The sequence below is a fragment of the Syngnathus typhle genome, linkage group LG1 (genome assembly GCF_033458585.1).
Source record: "Syngnathus typhle isolate RoL2023-S1 ecotype Sweden linkage group LG1, RoL_Styp_1.0, whole genome shotgun sequence".
Taxonomy (NCBI): domain Eukaryota; kingdom Metazoa; phylum Chordata; class Actinopteri; order Syngnathiformes; family Syngnathidae; genus Syngnathus; species Syngnathus typhle.
The window spans coordinates 13,971,654-13,993,267 of NC_083738.1; the positions used below are offsets into that span (position 1 = coordinate 13,971,654).

The window sequence follows — 21,614 nt, forward strand, 5'->3', positions numbered from 1 at the left end:
GGCAATTTGATGATGTTGAAACCACAAATAAGCACTAATAACCGAGAACCGTTTCATCTCATCACGGCCACCCATGCACCACACTGCTTATTCTGTGCAGAACACAATGGGCCACAAGTGGAACTCTCTATAAATTAATCACCTTTTAATTACAATAACATCGTGTTCGTATGGAAAGCAGTTGGAGCATTTATTTAATTATCCCAGGCTAAGGTCCAGACACTAGCGTGTCCTCACTGGTAGGACAATTCAACACAGTATTAGGATATCAAGTAAATGCTCAAAAGGCTTCAAAAGACATAAGCACTGCTCAAAACCTTACTAGTGCGGTAAAAATTATGAATGAAAACTAGCACACAGCACATGAGCACAAAACTCGACTCCCAGTTGTTGGTAAAGCTGCAATATAGTGTATGAAAAAAAATCAATAATTTTTAAATGAAAAAAAAATGCCCTAAGTGCAAGTTCATAAGATGTTGATGCATTTGTGTATTTCTGGCCTATATCCATAATGTTTTTTTTAGGATCGTGCAAAAACCGAAGTGGCATATTTAGCCATTTGGAGGCCCTCAACTGTGCCCTAACAATATGGAATAGTCTATTGCATGGGAAGGGAATAAATAAAACAATAACAGTTGCTTCAAATACAATAAATCTTTTAGAATCAATTTTAATGACAGGTTTAGGGGCCCCTAGAAGACTTGGGACAACTTAAAAAGATAAGTCTGTCCCTATAACTTTCTTTCTTGTGAAAGCAAATTAATCTATTATGGACTGTAGGTTGGGTCTTCCCACAGTCTTCCCATTCTTCTTTTTCCACAATGAACATGTCAAAAGACGCCTTGTAACGTAATGTGTTTGCATTCAAATATTGCGAGGCAGGATAAATTACGTGTTGAAAGTCATATGAGATGGGGGGGGGGACAGCACAGTTGGAATACAGGGCTATAAAAAGCAAATAAATAAGGAAAATGGTTGGTCCAGAAGAGGTTTAAAAGAGCTCATGATTGGATCAAGAGAGGAGTGACAGGCTAGAGAACAAATCCAATTTACCGGGTATCCATCCCGTCCCGACTTGCCCTGGTGAGGTTAGAGATTAAAGGATGAAGCATTGAAACAGGTTAGAACAGGGATGCAGACAATTTTTGGAATATTGTGTAAGATTTTAATGAAAATGAGGATTTAGATCTATTTGCACTGTGAATGTACGAACTGATACGGTGGACCCTCTCAAGTCTGATGCCTCTGAGGATACACTTTTATACTTGCATGAGAATGTCACAAATGTTATTTGCAGGTACAGATTTTATGATAGCTGCAGTTTTACTTCCAGAAGAAAGAAATGTTTCGCAACAAAGCAAAAGCCGCAACAGATTGTATTTGTCCTCAGACGTTCCACTGTGGCATACTTTAGGAAAAAGTGGACAACTTTACAATTGTAACCTCTTTACTGGCACTTTGGGTAAGTTTATTGACCTGAGGCCAGTTATGATATGTTATGTTACTTTCTTCTGTTACTTTTTGGCTTTGGCATGAGTTTACCTTCATGGGCCCATGCAAGGAAAACATGCACTCCACTTGAGAGGGTCGCCACCTACTCTGTTTGAATCTTCTTGATATCCTAATCAAGATTCAAGATATTTATTTGTCATGTGCTCAGTGAAAACAAAGGCAACACTGAGAACTATTTTGTTTACTTTAGTCTTACAAAGCCTCGACACCACAATGATGTGTTGCAGGCAATGGGAATTTTGAGTCTTTGAATCTCCAACCGGAAGGCAGCGGTTGTGTCCGGTAAGAACATGAATGGTGTGTGTCCGTATGTGTGTAAAAGTGATATGTATATGAGCCCTCAGGGAAGAATAACTTATTTGCTGACCCTAACACACACTCATGCACACACTTCCATTGGTGGTCCACTTGTGTGGGTGCAGATGTGCAACATGTTTTGTGACGTTTAGAATGTTTTACACAGCAATACATATCCACTGAATGTGAATTTTACATGTTCCATGCCATAATACTCCACAGTTAACTTCAATACTACCTTACTGGGTGAGATGGAAATTTACTTACTGGGGTCCCTGCAACAAAGACAAAAACAGACATTAGCAAATCATGTGCACATCTCTGTTGGCTGAACATTAATTGTGGTTTGTTTACAATCGGGCACCTAAACATGCTACAAAACAAGTTCATGAGATTGGCTGCCAAAGGAGCTTGTGGTAAAGCTGTTATGATAAACACAAATCTGGATCATTTTAATGGGTTGCATTGGGTTGTGAAGTCAGGTCCGGACTTTGATGGGAGAGAATGCATTTTAGTCCTGCTTCATGAATTATCACTATAGAGGTGTGGTTCTCAAACTGGGGTCCTTAGATCTGCAAATTAAATAAACACACCTCAACCACAGGGATGGACCCAGTATTTTATTTCTCTCCTGATCTTATGGAGTACTTGACCAATGCATAGGATGGGGGTGAGGAAAACAATTTTAAAATATCAAGTAAATGTTGAAGGAGCTTAGCAGATTTCTGGTGGGGCTACTGCACCAGTGTAGCAGCTCAAGCAGCCCTCTTATTTTTCATCATACGTCAAAGTGTTAAAATGCAGGAAGTTAACCTCTGATAATACTCGTTCACAAAAACAAAACAGATAACTAGTGAGGCGTATGGAAGACGTTGGAGTCTTGTTGTAATGAATATACCCTAACCCTAAACCCTGGGAGAGTTTACTTCACATAATTTCTAGTGTGTGTTATTGAAGCTCTTCTGCTGGTACTCATTTTGAAATAAACTCTAAAAACGTTATATGGTCTCAAACATCTTAAGCCTGGAGCACACGACAAACATTTTCAAATGGTCGGCCGACTTCCAAACTATGACAGACCCCACATGGGTTGAGAAAAAAATCTCAGGTATAAAAGCTGTGAAGGTACACCGTGTGTGCTGTGTGGCCACACGGCAAAAGTAACACAACAACACAAAGGGATTTCGGTATGAAGTCAAGCCTAAAAAAAAATCCAACATGTTGACTTTACCAGATTTTAGATCGGACGTCCTTCTGAACGGCCAAGATCAGTCTGAGAACGCCCCACACGGCATGATGATGTGCTAAGACTATCTTTGGAGCCACTACTAGAATCAGGTCTAACCTGCGATTGTCGAGATTCGGGAAAAATGATCCTGCCGCGTGAACCAGGTTTTACACAATCTCATAAGGGTGGTTTGAACTTTGAAACTATTTTCCCCTAACTTTTTGGACCAAATTTTGAATGGGCGTTAGTGGGCGTTCCACTTCAGAGTTCCTCTATGTGCCACAGTATAAAGACAGGTTAACCAAATATTACACTAAAGCTGCCCAAATCTACATGAGCTGTCATTTTTTTCCTGGTTGACTGAAGAGAAACGGCATTTTAGAAACATGATGAATAAAAAAGGAGGGGTGTGCGGCGTTGGAGTTTATGAGGCATGGAGACCAAGTCAATTAGGGCTGCTTGTGTCTAGACGCTGGGACAAGGACCTCCTGGGCTAGACACTAAACAAACATGCAGAGTCAAAAAGCAATGCAGTGAAAGCAACCTTAACCTTAAACTTGACACCAATGGCAAAAACAGAAACTCGAGTGGTACATATTTAAGAGGTAGAAGGTGAAAGGAGTAAAGAGCAGGCGTAAATAGAACAAACCATACAGAAAGTCCCGCTATCTATTCAATCTCAAGTAAATACCGTGTCAGTGAATCACAGTTTCCTATTTTCTATACTCCTATTTCTAAGACAAAGTTGCAGAGTTCAGTTATGATACTGAACTCAAAGTTTAACGAGGAAAGTGGTGACACAGCTACGACCATCCAGACAGCAAACTGGTGGTTGAACGGCACATCAGGGTTTATCATTCCAAATCATGCGGCAGAGATGTTGGCACTCACTGGTCTTGAGCAGCTGCTAATGCTCAGGGACATCTGGACAATGTTAGTGCTACCACATGGGCCAGGTTAACACGAGAAGATGGGCCAACTAAAGCCTGAAGGCCTGATCCGCCAGGCCGCAGGTTTTCCACGACTCTTACACGACTCTTCCAGTCACCAAGTGCGTGATGGAGCGAGTTGGTGACATGGAACAGGAAGGGCAAGACAAGAAACAAAACAGGTTGTGGGCTTCACTTACCCGGTTCACCTCTTCTTCCCATCCTTCCACGCTTTCCGGGAGGCCCTGCGAAAACACACAGATGGAGCAATAAATTCCCCAAATCAGCACAGAATGCTCGAGTAGAGAACAAGTGAGCCTCGCTTGTTGTCTCTCTGCAGGCGGTCATGTGGTGTCTGGCATCCGCTGTGTGCCCATCACATGCAGCCAACCGCACGTTATGTGTCAACCTTAGATGGATGAGCGAAAAAGACGTACGCTCAAACCTTATACACAAGATGAGAAAACGAAAAATGTTGTGTTCCGGACAGGATGGGCCCTCGGGCATGTTTCTGGACTCTCTTTGGAGGGCGGCCAGCTTTGCCAAACCTCGCAGCTTTGGCTTCTTGCTGAATCTGGTGTGGTCGGGATGTTAACAGGCATGGAGTGGAGGATGTGATGTGGTCAGTGAGACGCTTAATTTATAGAAACCCGGACTTCATGCTGCTACATGCTCGTGAATCATTCCTACACCACTACCGGTTTACGTCAACCTCTATCATTTCAGTTGACCTATCACAAGGGTTTTGGCGGAATATTATTTCATTTTGCACCGAAGGTGGATAGCCCTATACGGGCTATTAAATTGCATCTGCATGTCTATTTTGGGAATCCCAACTACATTTGACATAATTTGTAATAATAAATAAAATGAACCTCCAATGTTGCTACACTCCTCTAAGTGGGCTATGGTCCAGTGTTATACAGCAGCCAAATAGAAGGTCATGCATCCCTTTTTGACTGTGTGCTTGAGGCTTGATATATCAGGAAACTAACACATGGATCCATGCCAAGATCTGTGTCTTGATTTGCAATGATTCAGGACTCCACAAGTCAATCAGTCTAATGTTTAGAGTATTCAATTTATTCTCTGACAAATGCAAGCGATCAGCAGTTGTGGAAGCAATTTCTCCATCAGCACCTTAATACCGGCAGTAAGAATGTCTTAAAAACAACAAAAAGCGACTGTCTACCAATTGTGGCATTACACACATGCACAGAGACACTCTTTTTTTGTTTTTCACAGCTTGCCTTAAATAAGTCATTGTGATGTATTATTGCAAATAAGGTTTCCAGGTAACTAAGTGCAGGATTTACAGAACACTGCCCCGATTTCCCACACTTGTAACTCACATTGTGTGCAATAATTGAGAACAATAGAGATTCAAATGAACACACGGATACGCACACGTACACAGGACCAAAGTTTCAGATTAATTACTCGTCCAAAAAAGATCATTCTCCGCAGTTCAGTGAATAGACTGTCTCTCTAAGCAAAACAAAAACTAAAATCTTGCAAACCTGCTCCAAAAACCAATTAACTGAATTAGAAAAAGTGAAAAATGGAATAAACGCGATAAAAGACACACAAGTATTATTACCCTTGTTGATCTGAAATTGCATTTTGACAACTTCACGTGTTGTCAAAACAATTAAGGCAGAGAAAAAGATAAAAGCCTTTAATTAATGAACCTCCAATGTTATTTCAGGTCAACGACTATCACTATCACACTTTCTGTACATGTTCGCATGAATCCAAATAGCTGACATAAAACCACCTGATCTGTTAAACTTTCCTAGTATTTGTCCAACTTCCCTTCTAATAAAAACTCAGGAAGGGCAGACACACGCTGTGGATGTAAACAATTAAAAAAGGAGGTGAGTCACACAGGAGTGCTGGGTGACTCATCTTCTCAGGCAAAGGGAATTCCTCTTGGGGTCAAACACGACTTGGTGAAATAATTTACTGGACTCCAACTTAACTGCTTACTCACGCAAGTTTTCCTACATTAGCACCCAGTGAGAATGATTTCGATGTTCAATATAATGCTTTTAGTTCAGTTTCAGTTCATTAATATTAATTTCTACAAAATACAATCATACATGAGGAATAGGAAAGAAGCAGAAAATGAAAATAATGCTGTTTACCATTAGTTCTGGCACAATAAATAATCACTAAAGTTTTGAACACAATCAACTTTGATGGAATACGTCCTCAGCATTTAGGGATAATAGTGTTTTTTTTGTAAATAAATTGTCATTCTAAATTCAACCTAGTGTTAAAAATTTTAAATTCTATTTTGAGTAAAGAGCAGAAGCTTATGTTCACTGTAAGCAACTTTATTTAAGGTTCTAATTGCTCTTATAATGGATCAATATTAGTTGGATGTCAGTCAATGGAGAAAAGAAGAGAAACATATGCTTGAGAATTTAACCTGTTCATGGAAAAGATCTTTTATGCTAATAGATTTTTCTTTCCTGAGATTATATAAACACGTGTGTGTCGTACAGCTGGGAACACTACGAGTGCTTACTTAACCTCTCGGTGAAAAATATTAAGTTGGAAAAGGATGCTCTACACATACGCTGGTTGTGTGTAATAAGAAAATTATAGGTCCTCTTTTATTTTTGACAGCAAGTGTCAAAGATGTTTTATGACCGTTACAATCAACATGTTTTGTCAGGGGAGATTTTATTATTATCGCAATCCGCTAACATGTGTGCTGTGGAAAACCGCAGAGCTGTTTAGCTGTAAAGAGTATATGAATGCTACATTATCCCGTTAGCCCCATCAAGAAAACGCTCATCATGTCTGGAATCATTTGGGCTTCTTCGGCGGGTAATTTCTGTGACAGAATGTGTGTGGACTTTAGAGAACTTAATGTGTTTATACTTTGGTGTGCGGGTGTGCAAGAAACCGTGGCGCTGTGCAGGTCTGCTGTGGTGATGTGTTGTGCAAGTCCAACAGGTGGTTTGTGTTGAGCTGGTGCTGACAGCCTGCGTGTTGGTTCTCGCGTGTCACCCTTAATGTGACGCGAAGGCCCCCTTGGACGAGGAGCGACGCAGCCAAAACAATCAACGGTCTTAATGCTATAACAACAACAACAACAACATGACGACAAATGTTTGAAATCAATAATGTCTTGAAAAGAATTCCTTTGCGTGATAATGCTTGAAATAAGCTAAACCCAGATAAACAGACCATTTTCAGCCGCCGGTAAATCACACGTGTTCAAATAAATATCTTCTCAATTACAATGTGTGTTTGTTGATGCTGTTCTCGTTGGTGAGTGTTTATGTGTGCGCTGAACAAGCTTGTTTTTTTTCACATGATATAGAACATGGTTAACCTGGCCTTGCCTAAAAAAAAAACAATTGGGTCACCTGAAGAGGCTCAGACAAATAAACCTGAACTGGAATACAGTCACTTGAATAGATGTAGATTCTTTAATGTGATTAGCTGTGAGGTACTGTAATAATATGTTTCTGTAAATGTGGGCTTGTCAGATCTTGTCTCCATCTTATTTCAAATACTACCTGCCTACTGAAATTCTGAAAAAACCTAGTACATCTTAAATACTTTACTTCCTAATTCTAATATGTGCATCTAGTTTAATGTTTTGGAACATGTTTGAGCACAACCAGCGGCTCTTGGGGAGGTTCTTTTAATGTAAGAAAATTAAGACAAAACACAGCTAACACAGCCACTGTGGCTTTGGTCAAGATAAGAGCAGGTATGACTTACTATTATCAGAGATTTATCAAGATATTTTTCAAAGCTACATACATTTTATAACATACTGCGAGGGTTCAATGTTTTTCCACGTGGTCGGTACCTTGAGGTGCTCAGTCATTTTATACCCTTGACATTTGACTTTACAGCTGCTTGGAAGAAGTACAAATAGCTGCCCGCTCATCGAACAGGTAACCAGATCAGGGCCATTTAAGTCAGATACAGGGGATTTGCCCCTGTTCTGGAGCCAAAATGTTTCCTGGGGTTCAAAAGTTCAGCGTCAGGGGTAAAAGAGCAGTTGATTTTTAATCATGTACCGTTTTTTTACATGTATAATGCGCCCCCATGCATAATACGCACCCTAGAAATGGCATGTTGATGCTGGAAAAAAGCCTGTACCCATGTATCATACGCACCCAAATTTTGAGGCCTACTTAAGTCCGTAAACGTAAAATTATTTCAGAAAAAATATCATCTTTGGGAACAACCGGATGTTATTCTGCCAGTCAGTATAACTGCGCATGCGCTAGCAAACTCGATAGCGAAGAAATGTTTCGGATTTGTGTAGGGTACATTGTGACAGCAAACGAGCAGGTGATCTAGCAAGCGTCTGATACGAGAGCATTGTGTTCGTATGGAGCGTGTTTGAAGTGAACAGCAGAGAAGAAAGCACATCTGTAATGGCGGCCTCCGTATCATATCCGGATTAAAAAATAATAATGTTTTTATTTTGTACCCATGTATAATGCGCACCCCAGATTTTAGGACAATAAATTAGTTAAATTTTGCGCATTATACATGGAAGAAAACGGTACTTTTTTTACAATTATGACTCAAAAGTACTCTTCCAATTGGAGGAAACAGATTCATATCAATCCGGCCCCATATAGCTGTTACACACCAACTTTTGAGGTGATATTGCTTGTGCTACCACCTGCTAAAAATATGCAGCTATTTCTTCCAGTCTTTAAACACAAACAGGCAATGAAATACAGGAATGTTTAGAGAGTCACTCTTACTCATTCCTCAGACTCACTAATCCAGCTCAACAAGTGACTTGCATGGATATAAAACACGAGTTGAATCATCACTGACACATCAAACTGGGCTTTGAAAACAACTGAAGTTTGTCGTTGAAGACCTGTTTGCACGGAAAACTAAGATGAAAGCTAAAAAACAGTTCTGCTCGCTGCTAATGATCGGAAAACAACTAAGAAAACCACTGTCACATTGGCCTTTGTTTTTTTTCCCTTAAACTAGAAATAGAACTCACTAATGAATTTAACACAAAAAGGATGGCAGGAAGGAACAGGAAGGCTGTTACGGAGCCATAATCTATAAAAAGATAACTGGAATAGCACATTTGTAAATTACCTCTGTAGACTTGGGATTCTCTAAAACTGCTAAAAAAAAAAAAGCTTATGACATAACGTACTGGCAATTATAGTCCATCAGTTTACTCGTAACAACCTTCTCAGCACTATCATTAGTTTCCCATGTCCTTAAAACTGCCGGATGAATATCTGCAGCCGTGCTATTTCAACCACCACTCATCAAATCATTGCGGACGCTTTCAAACACGATCATGTGTTTATTTCAAAGACGTTCCCCAACAAGATTTAATTTCATACTGCTTACACATTGGATGCCATCACTGGCCCATGTCTGTGCTGGGACGTTATTGAGGTAACATACACCATGTTTCCAGGTCAGGGACATTATATTTGTAATGCCATGTCAATTGACTAACATGGCAGGTGCAGTCTTGGCCGAGAGTGAACTGGAGGGAGGGATATTAGGGAAGGGGATATTTGGGTGGCAAATATCCCCCGCTTCTGATTGGTGGCTTCCATATTTGGTCCAATCAGCTGCTCAAGCTCTGAGGGTACACACACGTGCAACTCTTCATGAAAACGTATCAAAGGCATAAAGAAAATACTCACTTTGTACTTAAAGTAGAACTACAAATACAGTACTTCTGTGTTGTTTGAAAACATACACTCAAGTAAAAAGTACAGACTCGTACAGAAATGTATATAGTATATGGGGACAAGCGGTACGGAAGATAAATGGATGGATGGATGGATGTTTTCATTCTGCCATCACTTCGCTACCATGTCTCCTACTGAACACTGGATGAGTTGGTCGATGGCAGAGTGCAACATATAGCAGTACTTCCCACCACAGAATATAATTGGTTCATGTTACGTACTTGCATTGTTACACCTCTACACCGAGATTCACACATGCAACTTATTCTGAGCACTAATAAAGGCAAACACAGCTGGGAGGGAGTGACAGAGGTATTGTCCACTCAGCCCTGTTGACTGGCTGCATCTCCATCAGCATTTATAACCAGGTGACTATGTTCCAGTGGGAGCATGCAGGTAAGTGGCAGTAAAGTGCAGCTGGACAGGGAGCAATGCAACACGTGATCATTTAGCTCCTGTCACTCAACACGTGCTCATCTTTTGCCTCATTGAAACTCATCTCACTTCTGCCTCTACAACTCTACTTTTGGATGTTATGGAATTTATTTTTTACATGATAACCCGATGACCAAAAACAAAAACACATGCTAATCTCTTTTAGGCTGATTGGTGATAAAACACACAACACCCTGAGGCAATGACCTGTCCCCGACTGCGTCTAAATAGTAAAGATGATTTGGAGTCACGCTGGCTTTTTTTCTCCCATTCTCATCTGATAGAATCAGAACAACCGCAGACATAATCTTGGCATAATGGCGTGGCAAGGCAACGGGTGGCATGAGATACGACTAAATGTATCTATAGCCAATGTGAATGTTATTTAAGGACACTTGCCCTCTGCTCCATATTTTTAATATTTTCATCTATAGGAGAGGCCGTCTAATAAATTCCTCTAAAACAGTTTATGGTTGAACTGGACTTTTCTACCCCCCTTAACAATGAAGCCTTTGTCATCCCGGTCAATAAATCAGGGAACACGTTTATCTTCCCTCCAAAATGAACTTTTCTGAAGTTTTTTCCCCCCCCAAAAATGCTATTGGAAATTGTGGTTGTTGTAGCAAATTAAGACCAGAGCAGAAAGGCACACTTCAATTATTTTGGAGTTCTCTACTCAAAATTGTAAACAGTCATTGATAACCATTTCAAAGTCAAAAAGTCAAAGTCTGCTTTATTGTCAATTTCTTCACACGCCAAGACACACAAAGAAATCGAAATTACGTTCCCACTATCCCACGGTGACAAGACATAGTACACAATATGTACATACAAGTAAACAACACCAAAAAAATAAAACCAAGAAGGCACAAACAATGAATAAATAAGAGTGATGAATAAATAATAAATAAACAAATAACTTAATAAATAAGAGGAGAAAAAATGGGGCAAGTGCGCATACAGCAGACTACAGCAGAATATAGCGCAAAAGTACAGGATGCTACGCAGAAGGGGGGAGAGAGTTCAGGATCCTAACAGCCTGGAGTATGAAGCTGTTGGTGAGTCTGGTGGTGCGGGAGCGCAGGCTCCTGTACCTCTTCCCAGAGGGCAGAAGATCAAACAAACTGTCAAACTGTGGTACTTTTGAAGTTTGACTATCTTGTAAGTACAACAAGAGAAGAAATTGAAGGAATCGACAGGTTCATGCAAATGTCCCTACCAAACAAGGTCATCTGAGAAACACTGACCATATGAAGCTTTATCTGTCTGATACACTCAAGTTGTCTCGGGCCTCATTCACGGTCTAGACTAGTATTACTCAGACCTCGACACATGCACAACTTAGAAGGTATTTTTGCATACATTACAGCTTCCTGTATGGATGTATGCGATTGCTTAGGCGTGTAACACAGTCAACATGTGACCTCCATCCCTCAGGCTGATGGAGACCATAAATCTGCCGCAGTACTCTCACACCTCCGAACCACACACAGGAACACACATTTGCTTTGCGGCCTCAGCTCACTTTTGCATTGGTAATGTTTTGATTGAAACACCAACAAGCAAATGTGTTTTCGCGTCATTTCAAGATCTCACTTTGTGGTCTGTGCTATTGTTTTCACCTTCTGACCTGAAGTCCCCACAGCTCTACTTGTGCTCTATGGGTGCAGCACTGATGTCAGTGCGAGAAGGGGTCTCATGTTCCCGTCAAGTCTTCCCGTCTGGCTCAACACTTCCTATGGCACACGCCCCCCCCCAAGCCCCCCACTCACGCCTGCTGCTCTTTCAGCCACCTCTGATCTCATTCTGTCACATTTTAGTCAGCTTGCACTTGTCCTTTGGTATGCTTGGTGCCATCAGCACCGCTTGCCAGGGTTTCAGATTCTAGCATACCCATCACCCGCCACCCACCTCAGTCTGTGACACACTTAAAAAAACATACACGAACGTATGCTATGGTCAACCGAGCCACCCTATTGTAATATTAAACAATTGCGTCGATGATTCACATTGACATTTCCGTTGTGACTTATAAACAAGTTTTCCCCTCACTGTACTGAAGGGTGGGGCTATTACTGATTGTGTGTGCATGTGTCTTGAGAGTTAACAAAAATTACAATAGCATCACCAGAGAGGCAATGAGCTCCCCCTAGAGCTGTGATATGTAACTGACTTAAGTCAATGGAGCACACGCATGTACACTGCATGTGTTAATATTAAATAGTATGTTTGCAAGGAGGCTTTTCCCTGAATAATCCAATTTGCTCCAGCATTTCCCTCAAAAACATATTTTATTTGCATTGCTGATTCTACATTGCCCTTAGACATTAATGTGATTGATTGTTTCAAATGTACTACTTGATTGGTGACCAATCCGGTGACAGAGTGTACCTGGCCTTACACCAGGTGGGTGTAAGGGGACAAACGCTCTGGAAAATGGAGAGGAAAATATATAACCTGTATACTTGCTAAATTAATTGAAATGCTATAAATCAAAGACGAGCGATGCCCAACCAGTGTGCCATGGCCCTAATTTGTCTGAAATGTATTATTGACATATAGATCTGTTCATCGGTCAGCAACGTATAGTGACAAGCTGACCTATTAAAGGCGGCTCTATTGTTGAAAGAAGGTACAATACACCGTTTCAATAAACCATATCCATTTGTTGCCATTCATGTAACAGAATAAATTGTAGCTTTCTGCGAGTATTTCATCTTTATGTTTAATTATACAGGCCCAGATTTCCAATCATTATTTCAGCATTCATAATTTACATTTTTTTTGGGTGGGGTGCCGGCAGATTCTTCGTCTTATTATTTTTAATAGAATGAAGGTTGGGAAACCCTGCCACTGACTCACTAAATACAGGGTGGGGCTAATCTGCTCATAAAATCCTCTTTCATAGGCAAGTCATAACATTGATTTGCTGCTTTTGTTAGCAGCAGAGTTGAAATGGGCTCGGTGGAATACATGAAGTTTTGAGCTTCGAGGTCTGATATATGATTACGCAGCTATACCACTGGGGAAAAAAGGGGCTCAATTATACTACACATTGTGATCATTTCAGCTGGTACAAGGACACATCTTTATCTATTAAGGACATATTTCAGAGGAGAAGGTTTCTGGGCTGGCTGGTCCATTGACGGAGCAGTCCATGCAGGATTCTCATTCTTACAAGCCATTTAGCAGCCATTAATTATGTTTGGTGTATTGGCGTGAAGGAACTCTCTGACAAGCTGTCATCCCCATCCCAGGAGGCTCCATTTGTATTACATTACTTAACACATCTGGTGCACATAGACAGGCGACACCAGTGAGGAAACAGTCGCCTATGTTAACCTAACATGGGGAGCCAATAAAAAGCTTCAAAATGGAACATCTGTGCGGTGCTATTATAAAAATGCATGTTCTACATCATCCAAATCTGGAGAGTCACTAGGATCAGACATTTAGCAAAGCATTTACTAATCTTATCGTCATCCATGTCAGGACAGCAAAACAATAGACAATGCTGAGTGTCAGGGAATAAAGTTCTATGCGCCAAAACTAAACAAATGGAGTGGCGCATTGGACCTCACGTAGACTGTGTGTGTGTTTGAACTGCTGCCATAAGACATCACAACAAGCGCTCCCATTGGAGACTGGCAATGCCGTGTTATGGTAGGAATGAATACCGCAAAAAAACACTATACTTCCTCTCCCTTTGGGTCCTTCATAACAGAATTAGATGACAGATATCAAAATATTATGAAGAGCCAGTAACAGTGTTTGGACATTTCTTTAAGAACCCTAAGCGAAAGCAGGGCTATGGAACTCAAAGGCATAGGTTTGGCTCACATTTGCTGTAGTATTGTCATTAGCTCCCCATTTTAGACATCAAATGTTTTTTTTCCTCTGCTAAGCGAGTGCTTGGCTGTCCTGCCAGGATTATAGAAATAAACACAGAGGACATGCTTAGAATAATTCACCAATACATAAATATTTCTGGGGGGGGGGGGGGGGGGGCACTCACAATTGCTTCCATGTGTCAATACACAGTCAACTGCTTAAGCATCTATGGAGCCCACGTTTCACAGCACCAAGCGCCTGACTTACTTATCGTTCGTGCTTAAAAAAATGGGTCCAAACCTGATTGCGTAAGCATACCTATGTGGCAGAACCCAGGTTTGTGTCTACCAAGGAGGCAATATTCCTGAGCAATTCATTCCGTGCATTCTGGAAGGAGTATATGCAAATAGAAACTGAGCGGATGCGAAAACGGCACATACAGTGGTGCCACCCCGAGCCGAGTCAAAACGAAAGGCAATTTACACTCTCTGAATGATCTAAGGGCTGACTTGCAGCCAGTCACAAGAAGGAGTCATGCCATATCACCGTGACAAATCTCCTTTCAACTCAAAATTTCCTTGCATCTGATTCAGCATCTCATTTTGACTAATTGGTGCTGGCCTCTACAAGAGCAATTTTTTGGTGGGTTTGCAGTTTTAACAATGTTACCTGAGAAGGGCACGACTATCCAATTCACACACATGGATGGATGTGACTTTAATGCAACCTGTACCTGGCACGCAAGCTTTCCCGGGAGACCTCACACAACATAGCAACGCACAAACAACACATGCAACTATTATACTCCAAACAATTCACTCCTTAAGAGTCTATTTTTCCCCCCTTCTTCGGTTGCTCCCTGCAGTCGGAAATGTCTTGTTTCCTTAATGGTTTCCGGTAAAGAGTCCCTCATGTATGTTCAGCCATCCTGAAAGGGAGCCTCCTCTGGGTGTCCAAATTGGGCCCAACAGTGTAATCAAGACATGCGCTGCTGAGCCTCTTGATATTCCAAAACGCAGACCTGATCCGGGATTTAAAGCACTTTAGGTCAAAGCAGTTGAAGGCAAGTTGCATTGAAGCAGAACCACTTGCATGACTCCGTCATATCATCGGGCAAATGCTCCGAATTAGCCACTTTCAGGAAGCGTCACTGTAACTTAAAATAAGCCGTAAGAGTGTGTTTAACATCAAGCTACTTGCGAGGACGCTGAGCAGGTTCTCCCAGAGTTCTATGGAAGGAAGAGGAAGACATTCATTTTTTCCTTGAGACGATGTTTGTGTGCGTGTTTCCTATCGTTCGAGGCACTCATTAACAAGAAGGCCCCTCCATTCTCTTCACCTCTGTGGGACCTTGCGTAATCACCAAGCATCAGCTCCTCAGGGCAGGAGGCAGCCCTTCTGCTCCACCATAGAGTCAAGTGGCCGCTGTCCTGCGTTCAAAACCCGCTTTGGGGACTTTAGTCACAACGGCACTGACTCTTAGCACTATAATGAATGGCTATTAAATGGCAAAGAATGAATGAAAGGCATTAGGTAATATAGGGATTATTAGGCTGGGTTATTAGCAGTCATCCGTGCTGCTTTGGTTCAGTGAACCAGCACAGCTGTTGGGAAACACATGGCTTGGGATAACATTAACGTAAGGCCAGGCTCACTTTACAAAGAAGGGCGACCAGACATTTCCCTTGTTTATAGTTTGTTAGTGCTGAAGGTATACATGAAAACTATCAAATGTGCCCGTAAAAAAATAAGTATCCACCCCAGTCGGAAAACGAGGTATACTTTTATAAAGGTAATGCTGTTTGATAGACATGAAATACAAAATTACAAATCTCGCCAAATTTCGCTGTAATTTCAAACACCATCTATTTCATAGCTATTTCTCTATTTTGTATGTACTTTGAGACCATTTGTAACAGAAAAAAATCATAAATCCATCCATTTTTTATAGTACTCTTCATTCTGATGGCATTTAAAAAGGATTTACCTTTTTAAAAAAAAGTGGCTTTTTTTCCTCAACATCACATTGACTCTTTGCTGATTGCTTCCTTCAAACTGTCTGTTTGCATGGGTTTTCTCCGCCTCAGAAATGAGCTGTGGTTCCCTACCAGACCTAATCGCTGCTACAGCCTTGGGTCTGGCTTGTCAGGCTAATTTACACCATGGACTGGTTGCCAGCAAATCACAGATAGAAATCACTGAAAGAATTCCACTGTTTTCAAAAAAACATTATTAAGCGGAGAAAAAAAAGGTTTTACCCATTTAATCTTTTCATAAGAGTTGCTTGAATGTTTATTTATTGATCAATTATGGCCATAAAAACATGGTTTCAATAATATAGCACTGAGAGCCCCAGCTGCATCTTCTGAGAATTCAGACAGTTGTTGATGGATTCTCTCAATATGACTCTGCAGGCTTCACTGTTAACTTGCCATCAGCATTGCCCTGTGCAGCTGCACCATCAGCCAGGTGGCTTCACTCTTTTTCCCCCCTCACTTTTAACTACACGTTGACCTCACGATCCCTGACATTTACTTCTGAGAAGTAAATAATTTCGTTAACATGGTAAATTGTTTTTGTTGTTCATATGATAAATTGTGGTTCATCTTTCCCACCCTTGGTTCAGTGTTTGAGCACACATTTCCTTCTACTTGGAAGATTGCATGAGAAAGCGGGTTATTTTCCTCAAAGTGATGTTATGATGTTATTTCTTGCCAGAGAGGGAATGGAGATCAAGGGTAGGGAAGCCCGGTTCTACGAGAACCAGTTCCTGCATGTTTTTCATCCTAAGTGGCTGCAACACACCTGATGAAATGATCAGGATCGTTTCGGGTTTCTTGCTGAAGAGCTGATCATTTGAATCATATGTGTTGCAGCAGGGAGACATGGAAAAGAGCCAGGCTTTGGCTCTCGGAGGACCAGGCTTCCGTACCCCTGCACTGAAGAATACTTGAAAAAGTGTGTTGTCATAAGCTTGAGTGTGTTTAAAGCATGCAGGAGGGGAAACACTACATCACAGATTTCCAGCTATCACCGGTGAGGCTGGAACATATCCCCAGAGATAAATCACTGGATAATTCCACAAGGTCACTGATAGTATAACAGCATAAGTAGTAGAAAATGGTTGGATGGTTTAGGTGACAAGTTGGTAGTGTAGTTAAAAGTTCTCCAGTTTTCTCTCAGCTTGAACCACCCTGATCAGCCAACTTTGAGGCGATGTCTTACAAAAATATTTCCAGCCAGTTGCCTCGGTCAAAGCACTATACACAGCTCCCCCAGGAATGGGTTAAACGCAGAGAACTCATCAACAGCAAAATCATGTACCTTTACCTTTAGTACCGTATTCTGCTTCTTTCATCTGCTAAATCCAGATTCTCTCAGGTCATTTGATTGTACACACTTTGAAAGGCTTCCAAAATCTTATGACTCACCACAGTGAGACCTGTACCTGCTTCGGTTCAAGGAGCCGCTCTCGGGTTCACGTGCACACATGCTCTCCATCATACACACAAGACGCCCTAATCCCCTAATTGCACACACGCTAACACGCACAGTACTCCCACTGAGGTGTTCTGCAGTGTATCATTTACGAGAGCGTCTGCGTGTGGGTTAAAGCAAAGACATGCATATCTGAAGTGAATGTCCCATGCAGGTAATGGATGCTCTTCAGCTGTGCTCTGCCACAAAATCAAGTTTGTCCCAGCATAGAATTTCTTGCATGCTTCACCCGCACTTTGGACTGGGCTGTGTTGTGATGGCTCTTCTCTCTGCTTCAGTAATGCGTGTGACACGAAGCACTGCCAAGCCACGAAGAAAAATTGGTTCCTTTTATTCAACAGCGTGTTCTGAAGTTCTCGATTCTGTCAACACTGAACAGAACAGAGGCAGCCTTTGATTTGATAACACGCGTGTTTGGCATATTTAGACATTTGTGAGGGCTTTCATTTTCACGGTTGTGAGGAACAGCTCTTATGGCACCTTTTTCCATTTAGGGGTGTATTAGATAGGCATCTCTATTACACTGATCTGTGCTTTGTTTATATTATGAATGTGTGTGTCTCTAACTGTTTCCCATTTTCTTGGCATGCAGTACAGAGTGGAATGCCCTCCATATGCAATATACTACATTGACGATGAATAATGTGAGGATAGAATAATACCCTTGGAAATAATCTGCATCTGAATAATCTGTTGGTAAATTTATTTGAAGACTGGTTGAAGGTTTGCTGGAATTGGAATTAAACATTTCCCAACTGAGTAGAGCAACTATATCCTAATTCAGAAATACTTGCTATACATACGTATGTTTGTAAAAATACCCAAAGATGTCTCATGGGGTACACTGAGGTAATTTGTCTGGTTTTCATTTCAGTTTGTTGGTGAGCAGGATTACACATGAACGACATTTTTCCTTCACAAAAAAACAAACCCTCTAATGAGAGAGGATTTTGTTTTTATGAAGAACTTGGCATCACCTTATCTCAGGTAAACTATCCCTGCTTCATGAACATTTATTGTAAAAGAGCCATGCAAGGTTTTTTGGGGGTTTTCTAAACACGTATAAGGAAATAGAACTGACTTTTATTTTCCATGTAGAAAAATGAGTTTGAAGTCAGTTCTCCAACATTTTGGCAATTCCACTACATGTACAACCCTGATCATCCATTTCCTCAAACTGAATATCAAAAGAAGTGTGCAGTGCATGATGTACTCAAATGTACTCAGTGCACTGTTGTGCAGACGCTGCACGTGCGTGCTGGTCTCGGATGAATGTCAGACCTTGAAGGAGCAGAGACCCATAACTTGATAGCCAAGGGCCCAATAAAGCTTTGGAGGAGGAACATCACTCCTTTCCTTCTCAGTGTATGTCTGTACCCCCCCGGTGGAGGTCAGTGATGAACATGAGTGCTGACAGGAGAAGATATGGCCAGGGCCGAAATTCATGGACCTAACTCAATATGGAGCAAAAGGTCCACATACATCATCCCTATCTAGCTCCCCTTAGCACGTATCCTGTTGAGAACAAAGGATTATAGGTAAAACCTAACCTAAAACCTCCAACTCTCTTGTGATCGAACAAGGTGGAGTCATCTTGTGTCAAGCTGTGCCTGTTTTGAACTTCACATTGATGCTACACATGTGGTGTTTGTTTGTCTGCGGTCATTCGATGAGAATGAAAAAGTGAGTTTCCAAAAGTTTACAGAATATTTTAAACCTGCACCTGATTTTAGCAACACGCACTGAACTTTGGAACTTGGATGCATCTAAACACTGGAGGGAGGACTCCATTGCTTTCACCCACGTCTGATTACTCTTAAGGGTAAGAGCTTCTGTATGTTTGTAGCTCTACAACTTGGTAAACTGTATGCAGCTTTGTAGCTGGGCATCCATTATTCATTAGTTTGAAATTTGTTTAAGGTCAAAGCGTATGTAGAGTGCAGTTGGGGGGAAACGTTTATACAGTTAGAATTATAGAGCTCACAAATACATTGCTTACAAATTGGGAAAAAATATTTAAAATCTTAGTTTCAGAAATATAACTTAGTATACGTATATAATTGTATCATAATATTATATTTTGCGTGATCACTGTTCGTGAAACTCCACTGTAGTTGAAGTCCAGGCCACAGAATCAAAAGTGGGCTGACATGCTGGTTCTGATTAGCTTGTTTGCTTTCTATGTGCCCGAGAGAAGGAAGTTCCCCGGCAAGGGCTCAGTCTCAACAGGCCACCCTTCTCTGCTTAGCAACATGGTCTCCCGTGGTATGGGAATAGTAGCTTCACACAGATACAAAGAAAAATTTGCACACATGACAGAGGGATGCAAGTGTGGACTCTATCACCTCCCTATTGTTGTGTCTCTTCCACCAGAGGAGGTTAAAACCCAGACTAATGTTGGAATCTGGTGAAACATGCCACAAAAAGAGCCACAAATAGCTTCTAATAGAACTCGCCATTATCTTCACCACTGGAATGTGCAGCTAATGCATAGTGACCAAAGCCAGACCCAGTTAACATACTTGTGGTGGTGCGCCGTTTAGAGCTGTAGGGAGCTTATGTTGTTGTGTTTTTTGTTACAAAATCCATGCTTGGGAAGATGGCAGGAGTATACAGTATGTAAAGTTGCGGAGGCTAATGGCAAAGTGTATCGCCAGCTAATCAGATAGCTGATGTAACTGCATTGGCGTTCTTTTGCTATGTACGTACCAACCCCCCCACCTCAGGCTCTGCCGGAGCGCTCGGACTCCATCACACTATGTAGCGAGTTGTACTGAGCCAAACCATCCAACGCTGAGCAGAAAGGGGGTAGTGTTACAGTCTATTTGTTACAGGTCAGTGCATCATCTCAGGTTAATTATAACCTGCGGTATACAGTAAAGTCTCCCATAGACATGTCTGGATATGGTTAGCTACAGGCCCATACTGAAAATCAAATGAACAATGACCACTCAACTGAGGTGTCGTCAATCTGAGACAACATGACCCGTAAAAATGGAATGTGTGTTCATACGAGAACAGTGAAACCCCGTTAACTGCCCACACTCGAAAAACATTTAGGTCAAACGGACCCAAGTAGTACCCAAACAGGGCAAGCATGAAAATAGCGCACATTTCACTATGTGTTACTATGTCTAGTCCAAACTTCCCTGCCTCGCACGCCAGCTCTGGCTCCTCCTCAGATAGAATAGTGAGATTCCATGTCTCCAGGACTAGCTTCTGCAACCAGGGATCCGACTATCAAGGCAGCTGCCCAGCTCAATACGCACATTACTCCTTTGGTCCCTCCGTCAGGTGGTGAGCTCGTGGAAAGGCAATAGTACATTCTGGGATTTGAAAATGATTTTTTATTTTTGCCCCTTGCCATTCGCAGTGAAAGGGGACAGATTAAGTCCTTGAATAGAGGCGATCCGTTTCTAACTGGCACCCATTGAAATGCATTGAGTAGAATGAAAAAGTTATTTTATACATTCTAAATTTGTTGTCATTAATCAGACAATTAATTAGAAGTCTGTATTTCTTTTTCTACCGAAGATCGGGATCGGCTTGAAAAAATTCCAAATTGTCAAGCCCAATAATTTACATGCTCAAACTCTTGCAGTCACAGCACCAGGTGATATGGAACTAAAGGCATGAAATTGAGACTTTACTGTATATCGTGAAAACTCAATAAAAACATTCTTACAAATCTGTGATAAAGCAAAGCTGCAAATGTGAGCTGTTCTTCTAATCCTCTGAGGAGAACCAGTGATAAAGGTGATAAAGGTTCATTCAATTAATTTCCATCCTTAATTGCCGCACCTTGCTCCGTTTTAAAAAGGGTGTGCATATTTGCCAAACTATCAGGCAATTGAGGTAGAAACAACTGTGGTTATTCCCAACTGCACACATTCTGCATGATTATTGCACTGGTGTTTGTTCCATCTGTGCGGCTTACCAAGTGATTTCCTGCCTGATCAAGCCTGTAATCCTCCAAAGACGTTCATAACAGCGATTCAAAGAGTCTCAAACCACAGCCTCGAACCAACTGCCAATCTTCTTCAAAATCACTTCGGACAGTGTGAAGCTCATGTTGCATTGACACAATGTCTGCCGGTAATCACATCAACGAACAGTGACATAGCAAAGCAGTAAGGGGTTAATCGCTTGATGTCACGCAGA

At 41.4% G+C, this 21,614-nt stretch overlaps 1 protein-coding gene across 1 annotated transcript in view; it reads right to left on the minus strand.

Annotated features, from left to right (window-relative positions):
• Positions 1-21,614, minus strand: part of LOC133152908 (collagen alpha-1(XXIII) chain-like) — a 93,953-nt gene that overhangs the window by 23,780 nt on the left and 48,559 nt on the right. The window contains 2 exon segments of the mRNA XM_061276922.1: positions 1,054-1,080; positions 4,147-4,211. Of these exon segments, the coding sequence (XP_061132906.1) occupies positions 1,054-1,080; positions 4,147-4,211 (92 nt within the window).